Source organism: Monodon monoceros, unplaced genomic scaffold (genome assembly GCF_005190385.1).
Source record: "Monodon monoceros isolate NGI ecotype Baffin Bay Population unplaced genomic scaffold, NGI_Narwhal_1 Super_Scaffold_21, whole genome shotgun sequence".
NCBI lineage: Eukaryota > Metazoa > Chordata > Mammalia > Artiodactyla > Monodontidae > Monodon > Monodon monoceros.
Genome location: NW_021703778.1, coordinates 78,566,474 through 78,589,802, shown reverse-complemented (window position 1 = coordinate 78,589,802; position 23,329 = coordinate 78,566,474). Strand labels below are relative to the sequence as shown.

At 39.8% G+C, this 23,329-nt stretch overlaps 1 protein-coding gene and 1 non-coding gene across 2 annotated transcripts in view; both read right to left on the bottom strand.

The window, feature by feature from the left end:
- Window positions 1–23,329, bottom strand: part of SCAPER (S-phase cyclin A associated protein in the ER) — a 459,896-nt gene that overhangs the window by 58,419 nt on the left and 378,148 nt on the right. Inside the window, 1 exon segment of the mRNA XM_029238862.1 lies at window positions 13,309–13,464. Within this exon segment, the coding sequence (XP_029094695.1) occupies window positions 13,309–13,464 (156 nt within the window).
- On the bottom strand, window positions 18,881–18,953 carry TRNAG-GCC. The gene has a single exon. It is a non-coding gene; the product is annotated as a tRNA-Gly (tRNA).

Here is a 23,329-nt window from a genome sequence, read left to right as displayed (position 1 = left end):
TTTTTACACCCTGTTTCATTTATTTCTGTTGTTATCTTTGTGATTTCTTTCTTTCTACTAATTTTGGGTTTTGTTTGTTCTTTTTGTAGTTCCTTTAGGTGTATGGATAGGTTGTTTGTTTGAGATTTTTCTTGTTTCCTGAGGTAAGCTTGTATCACTATAAACTTCCCTCTTAGAACTGCTTTTGCTGTGTCCCATAGATTTTGGATTGCTGTGTTTTTGCTTTCATTTGTCTCCAGGTATTTTAAATTTTCTTCTTTGATTTCTTTAGTGATCCATTGGTTGTTTAGTAGCACATTGTCTAGCCTCACCTGTGTAATTTTTGCAGTTTTTTCTTGTAGTTGATTTCTAGTCTCATAGCGTTGTGGTTGGAAATGATGCTTGATATGATTTCAATTTTCTTAAATTTACTGAGACTTGTTTTGTGGCCTAGGATGTGATCTATCCTGGATAATGCTCCATGTGCACTTTAAAAGAATATGTATTCTGCTGCTTTTCGATGGAATCTTCTTTATATATCTATTAAGTCCATTTGGTCTAATATGTAATTTAAGGCCAGTGCTTCCTTATTGATTTTCTGTCTGGATGATTTGTCAATTGATATAAATGGGGTGTTAAAGTCCCCTACTATTATTGTGTTACTGACAATTTCTCCCTTTATGTCTGTTAATATTTGCTCTATGTTTTTAGATGCATCTATCTTGTGTGCATATATATTTACAATTGTTATATCTTCTTCTTGGATTGATCCCTGATCATTATGTAATGTTTAAGAGTGTTTTGTTTAATTTCTGCAAATCTGTGAATTTTCTAGTTTTACTTCTATTATTGATTTCTTACTTCATCCCATTATGGTCAGAGAAGATATTCTGTATGATGTCTACCTTTTAAAATCGACTGAGACTTAATTAGTGGCCTAATATGGTATTCTATCCTGGAAAATGTCCCATATACACTTGAGAAGAATGTGTATTTTGCTTTGAGGTAGAATGTTCAGGAGGGGCATTATTCTGTCACATGGGCCTATTCATTCATGATTCATTTATTCAACAAATATTTACCGAGGACCTACTCTGTGCAAGCACTTTTCTAGGCACTGGGATTCAGCAGTAAAATCCATGTTCTCTTTCTAATAAAACTTACATTTTAGTGTGCGAGATACAATGAACAAATAAACAAGTATCACATGTAATATACAGTATGTCAGGTGTGCTAAGTACTATAGAAGAGCAGGGGATATGGGTAGGGAATGAAGATGCAGGGGTGTGGGTGTTTGTGTGTGTGTGTGATGCTATTTTATATAGGGTGGTTGGGGAAACCCTTTCTAAAGTGCTATTTAAGCAGAATTCTACAGAAAGTGAGGAAAGAAGCCATGTGGATACCTGAGGCAAGGGTGTTTTTAGGCAGAGGAACAGCAAGTCCCAAGGCTTGGAGCCAGGAGCATGCATGACATATTCAAGAAACAGCAAGAAGGCCAGGGTGGCTACAGATGGTTAAGCAAAGTGGAGGAACAATGGGGGATGAGGTCAGAGAGGAAACAGGAAGACGATCAGGTAGGGTCTTGTAGAGCACTGTAAGGACATTATAAGGGTTTTACTGAATGAGATGGAAAGCCATTGTAAGGTTTTGAGCAGAGGGGTTATATAATATGACTTTGGTTTAAAAATAATCACTATAGCTAATTGGTTGAAAAGTTGTTAGAAGAGCCAAGACAGAAGCAGAGAGGCCAATTAAGAGACTGTTTCAATCATCCAAGTGAGATATCATGGTGGATGAACCAGGATGGTAGTCATGGATGTGGTAAGAAGTGGCTGGATTCTGAAAAATATTCAGAAGGGAAAACCAATAGGATTTCCTGTTAGAATGAATGTGGGGTGAGAAAAAGAGGAGTAAAAAATAGCTCAGTGGTTTTTTTTGCCTGAGTAATTAAAAGAATGTGGCTGCCATTTACAGAAATGGGAAAGACAGTGGATAGAGCATGTCTGGGGAGGAAAATGAGGAGTTCAGCTTTAAACTTGTTAAATTCAAGATGCCTATTAGACACCTAAGTGAAGATACTGGATCAGAGGTTGGATAAAATGAGCTTCCCAAGGGTAGGGGATTTTGTCTGTCTCCAGGGCTTAGAACAGTATCTGACATAGAGTAGCCACTCAATAGACATCTGTTGAATAAATGAATAAATATACAAGTCTGAGTTCAGAGGAGTGATCTGGGCTTGAGATATTTGGGAGTCATCAACACACAGATGGTATTTAAAGCCAGCTCATCTAGTGAGTGAACATAGATTAGTCTGAGAATTGAGCCTTGGGATACTCCAAAGTGTAGAAGTTGGGGAGATGAGAATAAATCATCAAAGGAAACTGAAAAATGAAACCAGTGGGGTATGAGGAAAAGCAGGGAAGTGTGGTGTCCTAGAAGCAAAGTGAAGATAGTTTCAAGGAGGAGGAAGTAAAAAATAAAACAGTTTAAAAATAAATGAGGACTAAAAAAGGATGAAATTTATAGAAATGACTATGAAATCCTATTTTTAGATTTAAAAACTAACTGCATAGGTTTAGGATGGGAAGAAGGTAAGTGACAGGGGACTGGAATATAGCTTTCAATGATAAGTAGGGGGAAAAGACTTAGCAAATTAGCTTCCTATCCATTCAAATGAAGAAACAGTCTTGCTTGATTACCCATGAATATAATTCAATTTTGACTGAGCTAAGAGGAGTAAAACGTACACAACCAGAAAGGTTTATCCTGATCCACTGCAATGAACAACTACTCTGGAAGTACTGGTTCTAGCACTGGGTATGGCACTACATTCAGGACACTGATGTATCAGAAAGTTCCCAAGGAAAGTGAATTGTGTGGTAAAACTATGTGGAAACAATGTCACCTGAGGTACATTTGAAAGTACTGGGAAATTTATTTCAGAACTGGAGGATATAAAGGTTATCTTCAAACTGAAGAGGTATTACACTGTTACTTATGACACCAGAGGAGAGATGCTACCCGAAAGCAGATATTAGATAAACTTACAGAAAATTTTCTAACAATCAGAACACCCAGAAGTTAAATGGGCTGTTGGTGAGGTATTACATTCTTAACTATTCTGCAATCAGTGGAGGAATACATTCACTGAAGTGACAGAGGGCACTCAAAACTCAGCTGGGCAATGGACAGGATGATGTCTAAGATTCTGTTCAGTTCTGGGGTGTTATAACAGGTGTGAATCTACTTCAAAAATTATAGTCTCCTACACAGACAGACAGACAGACACACACACACACACACACACCTATATTTTATATATACAGTAGAGGGAGAAAACAGCTTGTTTAATGCAGATCTAATTTGGAGCCCTGTTGAAGGGAATGAGGATGACTTAGTAGAGATATGAGAGCAAGAGAAAACTCAAGGTGGGAAAGATACATGTGTAAGCACTATAAGATAGTCTGGACATTTAGTTAGAGAAGAGGAAAAATAGAGGAGAAATTAAATAGTGAGAATATTAGGTAGGGTGAGGCTGGCTGATTACTTGGGAGGATTTCCAAAGTACCTGGTTATTAGTTTCAGTTGAATTCAAAGAGGAACTTTTGAGAAGGAAACCTTTCTGGGAAGAGAAGTGATAGATGATGAAAACAGAGAGACATTCTTGTTGTTGGAGATCAACAACCTAGAACATGCTTGAGAAAGAAGAAGACCAAGAGGACACCAATGAGAATGGAAGGTAAAGGGTGAGGCCCCTAAGAAGAAACTGTGGTCTCTGGCAGAGGTCTGGGAGGAGGACCAAGAAAGTGGAAGATAAAGACAGTCTGGGGACAACCAAAGGTGAATGGAGAAAGGGCAGGGAGGAGTCCAAAAGGTGAGAATATGGCGGCTCTGGATGACTGACAAGAGTATATGGTCCTAGATCTTGGAACTACAGACTAGGACTGTTGTCCAAGAATGCTTCTCAGATGGGACATTTCTGACCTCTCTATCTTCAGTTTTCTCATTATCACTGTAAAACACAAAAGGGCCCTGTGCTGATTTTGGCTAGTTCAGCTGATATTTCGGGCTTCTCTTATCTTTAGTATTTGGCAGTTAGGCTGAAGGACCTCTGCCAGAGGCTCTGCTGTGTTGCCAAATGAAAGCAATTACTTCTCCTGGGTGAGTAACTGGGAGGAAAAAACTGTCATATCTGGGCTGCGTGATGCGGTACCCTCCTAATTAATCTTTCCTGCTTCCACTCTTGCCCCTATAATCCATTCTACACAGAGTAAAAATTCATTACTTTTTAAGTAATCAGATCATGCTGCTCTCCTGCTTAAAATCCTCCAGTGGCTTCCTAACACACTTAGAATAAAACCCGAACTTCCACTCTCTCTGTCCTGATCTCTTGGCCCTTCATCTCCTAGCACTTTCTTGCTCATCACATTCCAGCACACTGCCTTCTATGTTTCTGGTACACACCCACTTCAGATATTTGGGAGTCATCAACTTCCTATTCTGCTCAATTAGAATACTCTTCCCTCCAATCTTTACAGAGTTGGCTCCTTCTTAGCTCAGTGTCATCTTCCCAGAGAGGCCTTCCCTGACCACTCACCCAAATCACTCTGCTATATTACCCTGCTTTATTTTCTCATATCACTATCACTAGCTAAAATTATCTTATTCATTTACTGGTTTATCATCTTTTTCTCCTGTTAGACTGTGAGCTCCATAGAGCGAGTATTTTGTTCACCACTGGATCCCTAATACCTCGACAAGTGTCTGGCACATATCAAGTGCTCAGTAAACAGTAATTAATAAAGATATGCTAAAGCAATGGAAGGAAGAGAGAGAGAACTGGTCTCAGAAAGGTATGCCAAAGGCATGAAGGCCTTGGAGTCTCCTTCTTACCTTAGGGGAGGAAGAACGTGAGACATAGGCACCTCTTCTTCCTATGCTAAGAGTAAGCCCAGGAAATGGGGCCCTGGCATAGGTCGATGGTGCACACCAGTATTTGCTAATGCTGCCAGTCATAGCTATTTACCGACTTCTTATTTTGTTTCTAGCCTGGTGCTAGGTGCCTGAAGGGGAGCTGCTAGGATACTTAGGGAAACCTTTTCATTTGAAGCCACAAAACATACACAGGACAAAGGAACTAGTGAATTAGAAGTAGACAAATATCAAGTCATAGGTATAAATAACAGGAGCCACCTCATATTTCTGTGGCAAGCATCTTTTTGATTTAATTGCATAGGACTGGATTGGATTCTGAAAAACAGAAGTCAAAGATAGTAAAAGTTTGAGGTCTTAAAATCTGTTCATACTACTACAGTCATGAGCAGAATAAGGTAATCAGGAGGAAAAGCCAACTTTGGACGAAAGCCAATGAGCTTAGAATCTGACATATTAAATATAAGTTACTGGTAGAAACTGCCAGTAGGAATTCCAAGAGGAAATGTCTACCAGGGGCTTGTTTATGAATATGGTTTATGCCTTAACTTTACTTGCTTCTGGCTTCATTTACTTTTCCTTACCTATTTTCTTTTATTCTAATTTTTTCATCTATTTTTTAAAAATAAGAAGACATATATACTTCTATAAGCCATCTCAAATCTTTTTGGAACAGGGTGGGGTGTAATAAATATATATAAAAAAGCACCTTGGGCAGAAGGTTAGGGTGACAGACATGTTAGCCCCCATTTGCCCCTACCCTGACCAACTCTGTGAAGAAGAATTGTCAAATTCATGTTTATAATGTGAGGAAACAGGCACTGAGAAGCTAAAGAATCTGTCACTGGTCACAGAGCTAGGAGAGCAGGAACTGCATTCACATTTTTCTGACTCCCAAACCTGGGCTCTTCAATACAACAGTACAAAAGGATTTTCCTCTTGAGATCCTGCCCCCCAAAGTCCTAGAGCCAGTGGGAGTTCAACTGCAAGTGTACACCAGATATATTCTGCTATCCTAAGTGTGGTGAGCCTGCATACGTATTGGCAGACTACCTTCATCACATCCTCTTCCCTCTGGGAGTAGTAAGTCAGTGAAGCCTGCCCCTAAATGCTGGCCCTGTGGGCTAAGGCCCAGGCAGCTCCCTTTCTCTGGCATAGTGCCTAGCACACAGTAGACACACAGTTTGAATTGCAGCAATGAAGCGATCATCTTTTTGTCCCTACAAGTCAACTACGACTTTATTACCAGCTGGGATAGATCTTTCAGAAATCTCTGTACTAGCATTTGCCCAATTGTGAATATAGAGACAGCCCAGAGGTTCCTGTTCCTGTATTCTTCTCACTTTCCAGACCTGAAGGATTCGGACAATCACTCTTCCTTATCAGTCTAGAGGCTGTTATGCTCCCTAGGACAGTGTGAGGATTGCTGGGAGATAACTCATGAGGAGCCCTTAGCCTGGGGCACATAAACAGTGTTCAACAAATGTTATTTCCTTTAGTTACACTTGTTTAGTCTTATTATGTTCACTTCATTCCCCATCTCCCAACACCAGCAAGCCTTTTGTCGGAGGACAGTGGCTAAAGGTGCCAAGAGAAATGATAATACCAAGTATGAGACTGCAGAGAGGAAAGAATACAGATGAGAACAGGATACTGGGAACACATTTATCTCTAGGGTAGGTTGGAATGTGGAAGACTCTATTTTTCAAACATAAACATAGCAATATTTCTGGTACAATACGCTCTTCCAGAACCTTTATATTGCCCATGAAGAGATGGGAGTCTACTTCTCCTCCCTTTGAAGCTGAATGGGACTCTGTGGCTGCCTTGCTGAACAGAATTCAGTGGAGGGGATGCTGCACGACTCCTGAGGCTAGGTCATAAAAGGTGACATGGTTTTCACCTAGCTCTCTCACTTGTCAGGATGCTCCTCCTTTGAACCTCCACCATGCTGTGCAGCCCAAATTAGCCTGTGCAGAGGGACCACATGGAAAGGTCCCTAACAAACAGGTAGCATGAACTACAGTCATGTGTGAACAAGCACACAGATGATTCCAACTTCCAGCCTTCAAGTCTTCCAACTGAGGCCTAGAGACTGTGGAACAAAGATGAGCCATTCTCCCTGTATCTTGATAGAATTCCTGACATACAGAATCTGTGAGATTAATAGATTGTCATTTTATGCCACTAAGTTTTGGGGTAATTTGTTACACAACCATAGTAACTGGAACAAGAATGAAAGCAAAGGAGAATATGTGGTTCGGTGAGACGGGAGAAGTGTAGGGAGAAGAGTGGGGTTAGAATAATCTATATGTTGCCAAGAAGCAAATAGGACTAGTACTAAGTAGGTAGTATTAGGGAGACGGATTACAGCTTGGTATAAGGAGAGGCTTTTAAAGCATTAAAACTGATCAATGACAGAATAGGCTCCCCTGGTAAATTATAAGTTCCCTGTCAATGAAGATACTCAAATGTAAACTGAAAGAAGTTATTGAAGAGCTACAAATCTGAAGACTGGATTAAGGTGACTTTAAGGTTCCTTCCAGTCAATGGAACATGACAGCACATTAGATCTGGGGTACAAGGAAGACGGATGAGAGAGAGATGACATCTGGAGCCTGATGCCCGAGAGACCAGTGATACCATACATAAAAAGAGAGACTATGAGAGGATTTAAAAAGATTCTTCGGGCTTCCCTGGTGGCGCAGTGGTTGACAGTCCACCTGCCGATGCAGGGGACGCGGGTTCGTGCCCAGGTCCGGGAGGATCCCACATGCCGCGGAGCTGCTGGGCCCGTGAGCCATGGCCACTGAGCCTGCGCGTCCGGAGCCTGTGCTCCGCAGCGGGAGAGGCCACAACAGTGAGAGGCCCGCGTACCGCAAAAAAAAGATTCTTCTTTTCCATTCCTTTTGCCTCTTGCCCAGATGCTGTTAATGGTCTTTCCCACTTTCTACAGCCTCTCTCATACACTTTCACATGATAACTCCCAAATATGGTTTTTAGCATGTCATTGCCCTGATCAAAGGCTTTTAATGACACCACTGCCACCACCACATTCAGCAGATTGTTTTATATATCACACAGTATTTTTATATTTATTACCTCATTTGAACATCATAACAGTCTGGTAGGCACTAAAATCACATACATCTCAAAATCCAGCCAAATTAAGTACTCTGTTCATTCTTCATGTTTTTTTCTGCCTTTATGTCTTTGCGTATGCTATTTTCTTTGTCTATGTTTTTCTCAACTCTAAATGTTCCAACCCTTTTTATCTTCCAAGGCCTAGATTAAATTTTAGTTGCTCTAGAAAACAGCTAATTCCTACAACTAAGAGTGATCTCTCCCTCCTCTGAAGTCCATCAATGATGATGTGATAATCCAATATTTATTAAGCATTTACTATGTGCCAGGCAGCATGCTAAGTGCTTTTTGTGTGTTATCTTCTACCCTCTGTATCACTCTCTGCCTTATACCATGGATATTTGTATATACCTCTTCTTTACTAGCTTACAAGGTCCTTGAGGACTCGATCAACATCTTAGTCATTTTTGTTTTCTCCCAAGCCTAGTACAGGGCCTGGCACAGAGCAAGCACTGTATAAATATTTGTCTAATGAATGAATGAATAATTCAGGCAGGCAGAGTTAAAGTTTACCTTTGCTTGAACAAATGGTTTTCAAGCACCCTTAAACACTTGAGAAGCACCCATTTATATCCACAAAATTAATGGGCTAAATTACAAATCATTCTTATCTTTTTATGACACAGGTTTCCAGAGACCTTGGCTAGAACTCATTTTGTTAGTGTAGTTTACAGATGTGAAAATAAAAACCACAAATACACATAATAACAAATTTCTTTTTGTGTAAAAATATTCTAGCATTCAGAATAGTGTTTTCCAACCAATCAGAATTAACTAAGTTTTACAAGCTCCTGTTTTTCTTCTGTGCAGTCATAAGGACTGTAAACTCTTTCACTTTGGATCCACTACTTCTTGGCACTCTTGCTATAGTACTTTGCATAGTTATGCATCTAGAAATGATTGCTGATTAACTGAAAGGTTTTGTGTTGGTTACAATTTATAATCACTCATTACGGTTTGGATCCTATTAGTTTGGCTAAGGAGTCAGCACCTTAAGGGGGACTCGAGCCTTAGCCAATTATGGCAGTTGAGTCACTGCCCTGAGATTTGAAAACTATCCTTTTTTCCTTATTTCTTGCAGGCCCAAGAATGGAAAACTGGTAACAGTTAAGGCCAAACAGTCATTTCTGAAAGTCCTATTACAGATTGTTGAATTTTGTTGAAGTGATTAAGAATTATAGCTTGTGAACAATTCGCATATTAAAATTGTAGAGTAATCCTAATATAAAAATCAATCCTTTCACCAGATCACAATTTCGATTTTTACTTAAAGAAATGCAAGTTTACTGTTCAAAACCAAGGCTGGTACAAAAATCATGTGAGAACTTTTCTCCCCCATGGTGAAGCAGAGATTAACAGTGTAAATACTGACACCCAAATTGTCTTTCAGAAAACCTAGGTAAAAATTAGAAGATTAAGGGCACAATAGCAGGGCAGTGCAAAGGCAGACCTGCTATTATCACCATCACAAAGGCCGGCCACCGGCAGACTGCAAAGTGTTTACTCAAAGCCCTGTGCTATCAATTAGTGTACATAATTATCTCAGGGTCTGCCAGTTCACAAGAGGCAGTTTTTGAAGGTCTCTCTGGGCCCCCTTTGTCTTTTACTCCTGTTGGTCACAGAACGGCTTTGAGGACAAGCCTTCCTCGGCGCTCAGGCTCTGGCTGGCTTCCCTTGGCAGCCCCAACAGGAATTATGTGAATTCCTCTAGTATAACAACAACCAAGCTACCTTTCTCCCCACACACGGCTTTGACCTTGTGCTGAGACTATTTAACACATGCAACAAAGTGCTTTCAACAGGTCATTATAGTTTAAAAATATAATTTCAAAGAAATGGGAAGTATTGTAGCACAAAATGGGCTGTAAATATTAGAGGTAAACAAATCAGAAGATGTAGGAAAAACTCCCTGTATTCCTGTAGCTTGGCAGTATTCAGGAAATGCTGGAAGATTGAAGGATGAGAGGAAGAACAGCAGACAGGGGTCATTCTTCTTGTCTCTCAGAGAAGCAGCTTACACTGATACTGCTAAGAATTTCCTAGGTAAATTAAGCCAGGAAACCACCCGAATCTGCTTTTGCAGCAAGGCCTACCAACAGAAATTTGCAGAGTAACTGAGGTTGGAGAAGGAAATTATATTGGGTAAAAAATAGATGAAGAATTCTTAAAAACCACTAAGGGTTAATCATTGATTTATTTAAAATCCAGTTGTATATGTACATAGAAATAATTATACTTCATTTTATGAGTGCGTGTATATACGTATAGAATAAGGTTTTATATATAAACTTCATACATACACACTCACACTTTGGTCTGCCTGGATAATCCTTGGGCATGTCTAGAATCATGGAAAACCACGTATATCCCCTAATTTGGAGACTATACCATCTACCACTCAAAAATTTCAAGTCAGAAACTTGGGAGTCATTGCAGACTCCTCACTTCCTTTTACATCCCATACTATCAGCTCTATGCCATTTCCCTTGCATTTATTCTGTGTCCTCAGTGTATCTGCTCCTCTCTATTTCTTCTGTCTCCACAGGCCCTCAACATTTCAAGAGCCTTTTTAGTATTCCTTCTGCCTCTAGGCTCATGCCATTCCAGTCATTTCTATAGTTTTCAGGAGTGATCATCCTATCACAGAAATGTGAACATGTATGGAGCGCATTGAATACCTCATCTCCTGCCACTCTTCACAGTCACCCTATTGTAAACTACATCAAACTGAACATGAGACAATGTCTTATATATCCATAACTCTTGGTTTGGGTTGCCCCCAAAGCAGTCCCTGAAACAAAGATATGGGTGTTAGTAGTTTATCTGTGAGGAAGTAGAGAAGGAAAAGAGGGTAGGGAGAAAAGCTAATCAAGTATGTGTTAATGAACAGGTTACCACTGGGTCCCTTTGAGAAACCGTACAGAACATACCTCAGGATCGTCCCACTAAGGGTTAGTGGAGCTGGGATATTACCCACCAATGTATTGTTGGAGAGTCACTCCTGGGGGTGTTAACTCCCTGGCACTTCTAGCGAACAGCTACTTGTTCAGTGAATATCCTCAGGCAGAGAAATACAGGAAGCCACTTGTAGGTGACCTCCTGATAGGCCACAGGCACCAATAACATCTACTATATCATGCAGTGCCCATATTATGCCCTTTCTCCCGAATGAATTCTTTACTCCACTTATCTTCCTGGATCCTTTAAGATTTAGGCCATTGAAGCCCTTCTTGACCTCCTTTGGAAGTGCTTTACTTCCTTCTCTGGGCACATTCTCTTCTGTTGCAGCTATTATGTTTTAGCTATTAATTTGCAAGTCTGACTCCACACCAGACTCTGGGCTCCCTGAGGGCAGTAACCTTAGTACTTAGCTTGGTGTCTGGCCCAAGGCAGATGTTCAGTCAATGTCTACTAGACAAGGGCATGACTGTGTGTGTTAAAGAGAAGAGGATCCTGTTTTCCACATAGGTAATTGAGAAAATTTTCAAAGAAACAAAACGTATGCTCCCATATTTTGAATAATAAAAAGTCAAGTGTGTAGGAGGGAACACCAAGGGAGGAATCTTGGGTCCTAATTCAAGTTAGTTTGGCTCAGTTGCTTTCCCTATAAAAATGAGTGGCTATTAATGACCTTTAAACTTCTTTCAGGTTCCACAGATTTCAAGTGACTGAATCCATGTGTAAGTGAAAGCTGAAGCCCACAAACTATACAACAACCACATATGGAAATGTTTATGTGTGATATTCATCTGGATTCAAGGAAAGAGTATAGGTGACAAAGACTTGAAACGCTGGCAGGTTTATAATGGTGTGTATACAAAAGAGTGAGTGTTGGAAGGGTCTCCTGGGTGAGAGGATACCTCCCAGGGAGTGGCCTGGCTACTGCACAGGAGCTAGCTGGGCAGCATGGCAGCCTCCAAGCTGGCAGGTGCCAGTGCCCTGGATGGAGCCCTGTTACTGCTGCCAGCCTCTGGGCAGTGTGGGACCACCCGAGCTTACTTAAGTCACAGACCTACACATAGCCACTTCCTGAGTTCTCATCAAATCCCTGGAAGGTAGGCTCTGGCTACATTTCTAGAGGGAACAGACTAAGTGGAACACTGACTACAGGTCGTGCTTGGCTTCCTTGATACTCAGACAGTCTTAATCTTCCTAGAAATGTGACTCAGGGTAGAGGGACTAGGCAAGAATAAGGAAGAATAGGTGGGTGTCGGGGTCCTATGCATAACAGACTAACAAATGTTGAGGAAGTTCATTTCAGAAAACAAATTCTCTTTTAAAATATTCTGAATACAGACATTAGCATTGTGTGTACATTGAATACGGCTGGATAAGATTTCTTTAAGTAGCTAGACTTTATTAGTTTCAAATCATTAGTTTTCTTCTTGACAAATCCCTGATATATATATATATATATATATATATATATATATATATATATATATATAATTTGTATGCAGTGCTGTTTAGAATTTAATTGTAAGAAAATTGTTTTACTGAACATCCTTAATATGCCTGAGGGATATGTCATATTTCTATCGGAAACACTGAGTCACTATTGCAAATGATTTTTACTTGGTAGGAGGGGAGAGAAAAGAACACGAGGCGGTTTACTCTGTCTCTCTTAGAGAATTACTGTTTTTGAGGACAGTCCACAGGGTGGGGTGAGGGGGTTTACAGAGCCAAGCAGGCCAGTCGTAGTCCCTGGCACACTGGCTAAAATGATGCCCATGGGTCATGTGTGACGTCAGGGGGCTACTGTTTTTGGATGGCTCCTTTCTCTTATTCATGGAGATACCTTGGAAGGACAAAGGGGAAAATAAAGAACTTAGGAGGCTATAATTGAAAGCATGTGACGGTCAGGGCACTGTGAAGCTGTGCCGTGTTGCGCTGAAGGCCTGACTTGATTTGGTCTAGGCTTTGTCACTGACTTGCTGACTCAAGGAGAATCACTTGATTCCTCTGGACCTCAGTGGAAGAGGAAATGGATGACTTCTAAGGTCTCTTGTAGAAATTATAGTTAAGTTTATGACACCAACAAGAAAAAAAGGCTCTGACAGGAGCATGTAGCCAGGGAAAATGAGACATATTAGACAAGTCTCAATATGGGAAGCCAATAAGGACAGAGGTAGTACAAAGAGGAAAAGAGCCCAAGATGACCATGTACATCCCTATGAAATGACTCCAAAATGAGCAAAATCCAAGAGATGTTTCAAAAGTTGACTCCAGACTGACATCAAGTAGAGGCCTTACCTTCCGGTGACAGCAAAGCACAGCGTGCACATTCCGTGTAAGAGCCCTGCGGCATGCTGCAGAAATGTGGCTGTTTTGGGATTCTCATCCACTGGGCCTTGCACCGAGAGGAAGCAGCCACAAAGCTTGTCGATCAGACCAATGTTCACCACGTAGCTAGATGTGGGGAGAAATGTGTGTTAGCAATCTGCATAGTCTGGCAACATCTTCACCTTCAAAGATAAATCTTAACAAACACAGGCTTAGACCCTTCAAGCAAGCAAACACAACACACACACGTTTGGGTACAGCATCTTAAATAACAATTTCCTAAGATTTAGTCCTGAATAATCAGCTATTTCTGTAAATGGTTCTCTTTTCTCTTTTGGTTATTCTGATGCTATTTTTTCAGGAAAGTGATCATCTGATCATTCTCACCGGTCTAGAGAGTCTGACAATAATTGAAATGATTTATAATGATCTCTATCCTCTTGAAAAGCAGTACTTCCTAAAGTACTAGGAAGCTAAATTCACCAGAATTCAGGGATTCAGAAAATAAGATAATGCTACCCAGACACTCCTGTTACAACCTAAACTTCTAATGCCACTTTAGATTCTCTACTTTTTTTAAAACCCTATCACCATTAGAAGTATAACAGTGAGAGTCTAATTGTTCTCTGTTATGAAAAGTAGCAGTCCTGAGAGTTGACAGTAACACTTATGAAGTCATTTTCATCTTTTCAGTCTATTAAACAGTTTTCCAGAGTCGTTTATTAACCTGGACCAACAACAGTAGTTCTTTCATTAGTCTACAAAGCAGAAATAATTGAAAATATCTGAAGACTATAAATGACCTTGTAGATAAATCAGCCTTAGCTTAGACATTTTATACCAATTCAGTGCTACTGCATTTACATGTATGAAAAGCGCAGGACTCTGAATACAGCAGTTCCGAAAATCAACACATACAAACTTTCAGCAATATGTGCAAAGGAATTGATGCTTCTGCTTGTAAGTGCACTAAAATCCCTATCACTATTCATTTACTAATACAGTTTTTTGTAAAAGGGGGGAAAGCTGATGAATAATTCATGTTTGGAGCCTCTTCTAAGTTTACTATTTAAAAGGTATAAAATAATGTTCCCTTTCTCCTTTTACATTTGGAAATGCATTTATCTGGTTACTGAGCATCCGTGGCCTGTTAGGAACCAGGCCACACAGCAGGAGGTGAGCGGCCAGTGAGCTAGCAAAGCTTTATCATTATTTATTTTATTTATTTTTTTACATCTTTATTGGAGTATAATTGCTTTACAATGGTGTGTTAGTTTCTGCTTTATAACAAAGTGAATCAGTTATACATATACATGTGTTCCCATATCTCTTCCCTCTTGCATCTCCCTCCCTCCCATCCTCCCTATCCCACCCCTCTAGGTGGTCACAAAGCACCAAGCTGATCTCCCTGAGATATGCGGCTGCTTCCCACTAGCTATCTATTTTACGTTTGGTAGTGTATATATGTCCACGCCACTCTCTCACTTTGTCACAGCTTTATCTTTATTTACAGCTGCTCCCCATCACTCGCATTACCGCCTGAGCTCCACCTCCTGTCAGATCAGCGGCGACATTAGATTCTCATAGGAGTGCGAACCCTACTGTGAACTGCGCATGCGAGGGATCTAGGTTGCACACTCCTTATGAGAATCTAATGCTTGATGATCTGGAGCTGAAGAAGCACTAGATGCTAGTGCTGGGGAGTGGCTGCAAATACAGATTATCATTAGCAGAGAGGTTTGACTGCACAGAGACTATAATAAATTAATTGCCTGCAGACACATATCAAAACCCTACCAGTGAGTGGCAAGTGAAAACAAGCTCAGGGCTCCCACTGATGCTGCATTATGGTGAGCTGTATAATTACTTCATTATATGTTACAATGTAATAATAACAGAAATAAAGTGCACAATAAATGTAATGCGCTTGAATCATCCCAAAACCGCCCCCTCCCAAGTCCGTGGAAAAACTGTCTTCCATAAAACCGATCCCTGGTGCCAAAAAGGTTGGGGACCACTATCCTACAGTTTTAAAATTGGGAAGTATGAAATGATGACCACTAACCCTATTATCTTATAATGAAGGAAAATGACATATTGACATACTGAACCCTAGCCCTGCAAGTTACTGGATGACCTTGGGCAAATTACCTTGCCCCTCTTAGTCTGTTTCCTTTTTAATGTAATAGAATGTTAGTATAAGGTTCTTGTAATAAGTGACTGATAAGCTAATACATGCAAAGAAGTTGATACATTTTATTGTTAGTTTTATTGTTACTAGTAGTAATAATAGCAGTGTTTTTAAAATAGATGCATGCAAACTTACTAATCATAAATACAATGAAAATGAAGACAACACAAAATACCATTTCACAAATATCAGACTGACAAAAATCAGTGAGTTAATATAAAACACTGATAAGGATATGAGGAAATGGAATTCCTATCCTTTACTGATGGAAAGTGAAATCTGTAAAATCACTTTGGAGAACAATTTGGTGTTACTTGGTAAAGTTGGACATGCATTTATCATAACATTCATAAATTCCTACTGTAGGCATATAAGCTTGAGAAACTCCCATACAGGTGCAAAAGAAGGTTTCTACAAGGATATTCATTGTATTATTGCTTGAAATAGTGAAAAAATAGAAACTATTGCCCTCAAATAGAAAATGGATGAACTGGGAATTTATTCATTTAATGGAATCTGTAGAGCAGTTAAAATAAATTTATCAGATTTATATGCATCAACATAGAGCTCAACCCCATGTTATGTGAACATAGAAACTGACAAAATAGTATGATAGCATTTATGTAAATTTTAAATAATACAAAAAATAGAAAGCAGAATATATTGTTTATGGATATTTATTATATATATATACATATAAATTTTATATACACAAATATATTTTTATATATTTGCATATATTTACATATATACATATATATTACACACATGTATATAAAAATTTTATAAAAATGCATAGGAACTATATACACACACTCTAACATAGTGATTTACATCTTGAGCGAGAGTAAGAGGAAAGGGATGGAGATGGGGAGTTAGCTGTATCTACATTTGGTTTCTTACCAATAAGAAAAAAGATCTAAGACAATATGGAAAAATGTTATTGGTTACTGAAAAATGTTGTCAAGTTGGTACACAGGTATTGATAATTTTGTTAGGTGTATGTTGATATACTTCATCATAAAATAACAGAAAACGTAAATATTTTAAAAGGCAATAATGACAAACAGAAAAAGCATTTGAAACGTGTAAGATGAAGGGCTAATGTATTTTCCCCCATGTTTATTGAGATATAGTTGATATATACATCATGTAAGTTTAAGGTGTACAATGTGATGATTTGACATATGTATATACTGTAAAATGTTACTGTTTTCCAGTTTCACACCACTGTGATTGGAAAAGATACTTGATATAAGTTATGTGTTCTCGAATTGTTGAGAATTGTTTTGTGCCGTAACATAGGATTCATCTTAGCAATTGTTCCATGCGTATTTGAGAACAATATGTATTCTGCTGCTGTTGGATGGAGTGCTCTATATATGTCTGTTAGGTCCTTTTGGCCTATAGTGTTGTTGAAATCTGCTCTTTCCTTACTGATTCTCTGTCTGGAAGATCTATCTATTGTTGGGAGTGGGGTATTAAAGTCCCGACATATTATGGTATTGTTGTTTTGTTCTCCTTTTAGTTCTTTTAGTATCAGTTTTATATATTTAGGTGCTCCGATGTTGGGTGCATAAATATTTACCACAGCACTGTCATATCCTTGGTGGATTGACCTCTCTATCATATAATGACCTTCTTTGTTTCTTTTAACCATTTTTAGCTTAATATCTATTTTGTCTGATATAAATATAGCTACTCCTGCTTTCTTTTGCTTACCATTTCCTTAAAATATCTTCCACCCCTTTGCTCTCAGTCTATGTGTGTCTTTAAAGCTAAAATGAGTCTCTTATAGGCATCATATTGTTGGATACTGTTTTTTTATCCCTTCAGCCACTCTATGTCTTTTGACTGGAGAACTTAATCCATTTACACTTAATGTATTGATAATTACTGATTGGTAAGGACTTACTATTGTCATTTCACTAATTATTTTCTGCTTTTTAGATCCTTTGATCCTTGCTTCCTCTCCTGCTGTTTTCTTTTGTGATTTGATGACTTCTTGCGGCAGTATGCTTTGACTTCTTTACACTATATGTATCTACTACAGGTTTGTATAGGCTTAAATAAAACATATATATTACAACCTATTTTAAGTTGATAAAAAGTTTGATAGCATACAGAAACTTTATACAATTGTCCCTCAGTATTTGTGGGGAATTGGTTCCAGGACCCACTATAGATACCAAAATCCGCAGATGCTCAAGTCCCATCATTGGCCCTCCATACCCTCAGTTCTGCATCTACAGATTCAACCAACCACAGATTGTGTAGCACTGTAGTATTTATTGAAAAAAACCTGCATGTAAGTGGACCTGCACATTTTAAACCTGTGTTGTTTGAGAGTCAACTGTATTTTATTTCTCCCTCCTCATATTTTAGGTTATTCGTGTTATAATTTATGTATTTTTATAGTGTTCATTCAATAACAAATTACTGTGGTTATGTTTATATCTATTATGTTAGATTTTTTTTTTTTTTTTGCGGTACGTGGGCCTCTCACTGTTGTGGCCTCTCCCGTTGCGGAGCACAGGCTCCGGATGCGCAGGCTCAGTGGCCATGGCTCACAGGCCCAGCCGCTCTGCGGCATGTGGGATCATCCCAGACCAGGGCACGAACCCGTGTCCCCTGCATCGGCAGGCAGACTCCCAACCACTGCACCACCAGGGAAGCCCTATTATGTTTGATTTTTAACTTTCAAACTAGACTTGTAAGTGAATTATGCACCACCACTACAATACCAGAGGATCGAATTTTGACTATATGTTTACCATTACCAGTGAGTATTACACATCCATATGTTTTTTTTCGTCTTTTTAAAAATTTATTTATTTTATTTTTGGCTGCATTGGGTCTTCGTTGCTGCATGTGGGCTTTCTCTAGTTGCTGCGCGTGGGCCTTCTCTGGTTGTGGCGAGCAGGCTTCTCATTGCAGTAGCTTCTCTTGTTGCGGAGCACGGGCTCTAGGTGCGCCGGCTTCAGTAGTTGTGGCTCTCAGGCTCAGTAGTTGTGGCTCACGGGCTCTAGAGCACAGGCTCAGTAGTTGTGGCTCACAGGCTTAGTTGCTCCACGGCATGTGGGATCTTCCCGGACCAGGGCTCGAACCCGTGTCCCCTGCACTGGCAGGCAGATTCTTAACCACTATGCCACCAGGGAAGCCCATCCATATGTTTTTATGTTATTACTTATCATCCTTTTCTTTAAAAAAAAATTATTTATTTATTTGGCTGTGCTGGGTCTGAGTTGAGGTACGCGGGATCTTCATTGCCACGAGCGGGATCTTCATTGCGGCATGTGGGATCTTTAGTTGCAGCATGCGGGATCTTTAGTTGTGGCATGCAGGACCTAGTTCCCTGACCAGGGATTGAATCCGGGCCCCCTGCATTGGCAGTGCAGAGTCTTAACCACTGGACCACCAGGGAAGTCCCTATCATCCTTTTCTTTAAACTTGAAGAATGCCCTTTAGTATTTCTTGTAAGGCAGGTCTAGTGGTGATGAACTTCTTCAGCTTTTGTTTGTTTGGCAAAGTCTTTACTTTTCCTTCATTCTTGAAGGACAGCATTGTTGGGTACAGCATTCTTGGTTGACAGTTTTTTCCTTCAATATTCTGAAAGGCTGTGCCACAGGCTGGGCTTCTTGATCAGGTTGGCTGCTTGCTGTGCTCTGATGTTGAGCAAGGCCACTGGCTGGCCTCTCTGGTTGGGAGGGGCCTCCATTTATATCTCATAGTTGGGTGGGTAAAGAAACTGTCTCTGTGGTTGGGAGAGTCTTTGTCTGGGCTCCATTGTGGGGTGAGGATGCAGGCTATTCTCTGTAGTTGAGTGGGACAATAGCTGGGCTCTAAGACTGCCCAGGGTTACTGTTCAGTCTTCCTGGTTATGTGGGGTCAGAGGCTAAGCTCAACAGTTGGGTAGTTCTGTTGGCTTGGTTCCCTGCCTAAGAAGGGCTGTAGTTTGGGCTTTGCGGCTGCCTGGCTTCCCCAGCTGGCCTTCCTAGATGGTCAGAATAAAGGCAATGCTGAGCTAGAGGGCAAGGATGATAATTTGCTTTCCTTTCCAGGTTGTGTGGTAAAACAAGCTCTACAGCCAGTACAGTCTGGGGACTGGGGACCCTAATCAGCAGAACTGCCAACTGAGCTCCGTGGCCAGATGGGGCTACAGGCTCAGTTCCACAGATGGGCAGAGCTGCTGCCTGGGATCTCTTCTTGGGCACCACTGCAAGCAGCAATACAGTCCACCAAGATCTGAGTGCTGACTGCTGTCAGCCCCTCCACACCTTTCTACTTGATCACCAGTGGTCAAGCTCTGCAGATTCCCCCAGCAATCCCAGTGAGGTGAGACCCAAGTGGAAGTGTCCCACAATGCTGGGAGAGCTGGATGTCCATTTGGGCTCCCTCTTCCCACTGGAGAAACCACAGGCTTGTGGGGGTATGGGGGCTCATGCAGTGTTGTGCTGGCCTGTGGGAGGGCTGTTGTGGTCAGAGTGTAGCTGCTCCTCTTACCCTTCTAATGTGGTACTTCTTGATCTCTGAGGTCTAGGGGGAGATGCTTCAGTCTCATCTACCTCCTGCATTCTGAGTTTTCACAATGGTTTCTTGTCTATGGATAGTTACTATCTGGCTTTCTTGTGAGGCCATCTGTCTGATGACAGAATCTGATCAAAAGCAATGAACTAAGACCTTGTAAACAGAGGATTATCACAGGGAATCAACACTGATCCTGACAAATAGGAGCATCATCTACAGCACTGGAGTCCATTCCATAGTACAAGACGGTTGGCTGTTCTTTAGCACATTCCATCCATATCTCAGCAAAGTTCTGGAAGCCAAGAAAATCCAAGATCAAGGTGCCAGCAGGGTTGGATTCTTCTGAGGCCTCTCTTTTTGGCTTCCAGATGGCTGCCCTCTTGCTATCTTTCGTATGGTTGCCCCTCTATGCATGTGCCTAATGATTTTAATACATCAAGAGCTTTTACAATTAAAAAAGTCAATACCTCCGATAGAAAAATGGGCAAAGTACATGAACAGGCAACTCACAAAATAATTAAAATGGCCAGTGAACATTAAAAAATGTTCAATATAACTACTAATACAAAAAATGAAATATTTTCGCCTCTCAGTTTGGCTACGACTCAAAAGAATGATGATATCCAACAGTGTCTAGGCTGAGGGTACAAGGACGTACTCATATGTAATCTTTATGTAGGACAATTTGGCAATATGGATCAAAATCCTTAATGCATATTCTTTGACCCCCAAATTATACTTCTCAATGTTTAATAGAAGACAATAATCAATTGTAGGGAAAGATGTTCTTTACAGTATTATCTGTAAGAGTAAAATACTGGAATAAACCTATGTAAGTAATAATAGGTTACCTAAAGCAAATCATGGCTACATAATTAAATACTTGGAAAGCCAGTAAAAATTCATTTGCAAGTTTCTGTTGATTTGGAAAAAAGCACTTAAAAAAAAGTATGACCAAACAATGTGTATAAATATTACAATTTTTTTCATAAAATAACCACATATATATGTACCAAAACCAAAACAAAACCAATGATTATCTTTGGGTGGTGGGATTAAAGATAATTTTTGTGTATTCATCAAAATCCATTGTGCTTTTCTATGTTTTTCAAATCGTTTTTCTCACTGAGCACATATTAATTTTATAATTAGGAAACAAGTTATTTTAAAAAGGAGAATGGGGAGAGAGGCAGAGGCAAGCTATCTGCTATTACAAGAGAGACTGCACTCTTAAAGAAGTAGCAATGGAGCAAAGGTAAATCTGAGATATTTACAAGGTAGAATCAATAGGTACTAAAGACTTAATTGGATATTGGTTTGGTAAAGGATTGTGAAGAGTTTTTGACAATGCTCAGAATGCTGGCTTAAGTAACGGAATGGGATACTGGTGCTACAGATAAGGACAGAAGACACAGGAAAAGTACCTCCTTTGGGTGGAAAGATAAGGTGTCCAGTTTTGAACTTGTGGAGCCTGAGGTGCCTGTAGTACATCCTAGCAGCTAGGAAAGTGCTTGGCTAAAGTACAGTTTTATGACTTCTCCGTGAATAGATGCCTTATGTTTACTAATTTTTGATTCCAAAAGGCTGGTATCAGTGACTTGGACTATCTATTTGCCTCTAGGTTGCAAAGTTTGATTTCCCTGTTTCGAGAGACAGATATAAATTTCTAATTGAACATGATGAAAAGAATTGTGCTTCAGCAAAAGACCATGAATAGCCAAAGGAATCCTGTGAAAGAACAACAAAGCTGGAGGTATTACATTTCCTGATTTCAATCTATATTACAAAGCTACAGCAATCCAAATAGTATGGTACTGGCATAAAAAGAGACATGTAGACCAATGGAACAGAATTGAGAGCCCAGAAATAAACCCATGCATATCTGGTCTATGAATATTTGACAAAGGAGCCAAGAATACTCACTGGGGAAAGGATACTCTCTTCAATAAATGGTGCTGAGAAAATCAGATAACTACATGCAGAAGAATGAAACTGGACCCCTATCTTACACCATTCCCAAAAAAAGAACTAAAAATGTATGAAAGATTTAAATGTAAGACCTGAAACCATGAAACTCCTAGAAGAAAGCATAGAGGAAAAAACTTGACATTGGTCTTGGCAATATTTTTTTGGATATGACACCAAAAGCACAAGCAACTGAAGCAAAATAAACAAGTGGGACTACTTCAAACTTAAAAACTTCTGCACATCAAAAGAAACAATCAAAAAAATGAAAAGGCGACCTGCAGAACGGGAGAAAATATTTGCAAACCATATACTGGATAAGGGGTTAATATTCGAAAAAATAAGGAACTCCTACAATTCAATGGTAAAACCACAAATAATCCAATTAAAAAATGGGCAAAGGACCTGAATAGATAGTTTTCCAAAGAACATATACAAATGGCCAATAGGTATAGGAAAAGATGTTCAACATCACTAATCGCCAGGGATATGCAAATTAAAACCACAACGAGATACCACCTCACATCTGTTAGAATGGCTATTATCAAAAACAAAAACACAAAACTAAAAAGCCCCCCAAACCAAGAGATAACATTGGCAAGGATGTGGAGAGAAAAGTGAACCTTTGTACACTGTTGGTGGGGAAAGTATATTTGTAAAGCCACTGTGAAAAACAGTATGGCGGTTCTTCAAAAGATTAAAAACAGAACCACCATATGATCTATCAATTCCACTTCTGGGTATATATGTGAAGGAAGTGAATCATTATCTTGAAGAGACACTTGCATTCCCATGTTCACTGCAGCATTATCCAGAATAGCCAAGACATGGAAACAAAGTGTCCATCAATAGATGAATGGATAAGGAAAAGTGGTAAATACACACACACACACACACACACACACACACACACAATGAAATATTATTCAGCCATAAAAAATAAGGAAATCCTGCAATTTGTGACAATATGGGTGGCCATATAAGGCATTATGCTAAGTGAAATAAGTCAGACAGTAAAGGATAAATCCTGTATGTTCTCACTTACATGTGGAAACTAAAAGAGCTGAACTCACAGAAACAGAGAGTAGAATGGTGGTTGCCAGAGGCTGGGGTGGAGGTTCGGGGAAAGGGGGAGATGTTGGTCAAAGGGTACAAACTTCCATTTATAAGATGAATAAGTTCTGGGGATGTAACGTACAACATGGTGACTAAAAATAACAATACCGTATTACATACTTGAAAGTTGCTAAGAGAGTGGCTCTTAAATGTTTCAAAACACACACACACACACACACACACACACACACA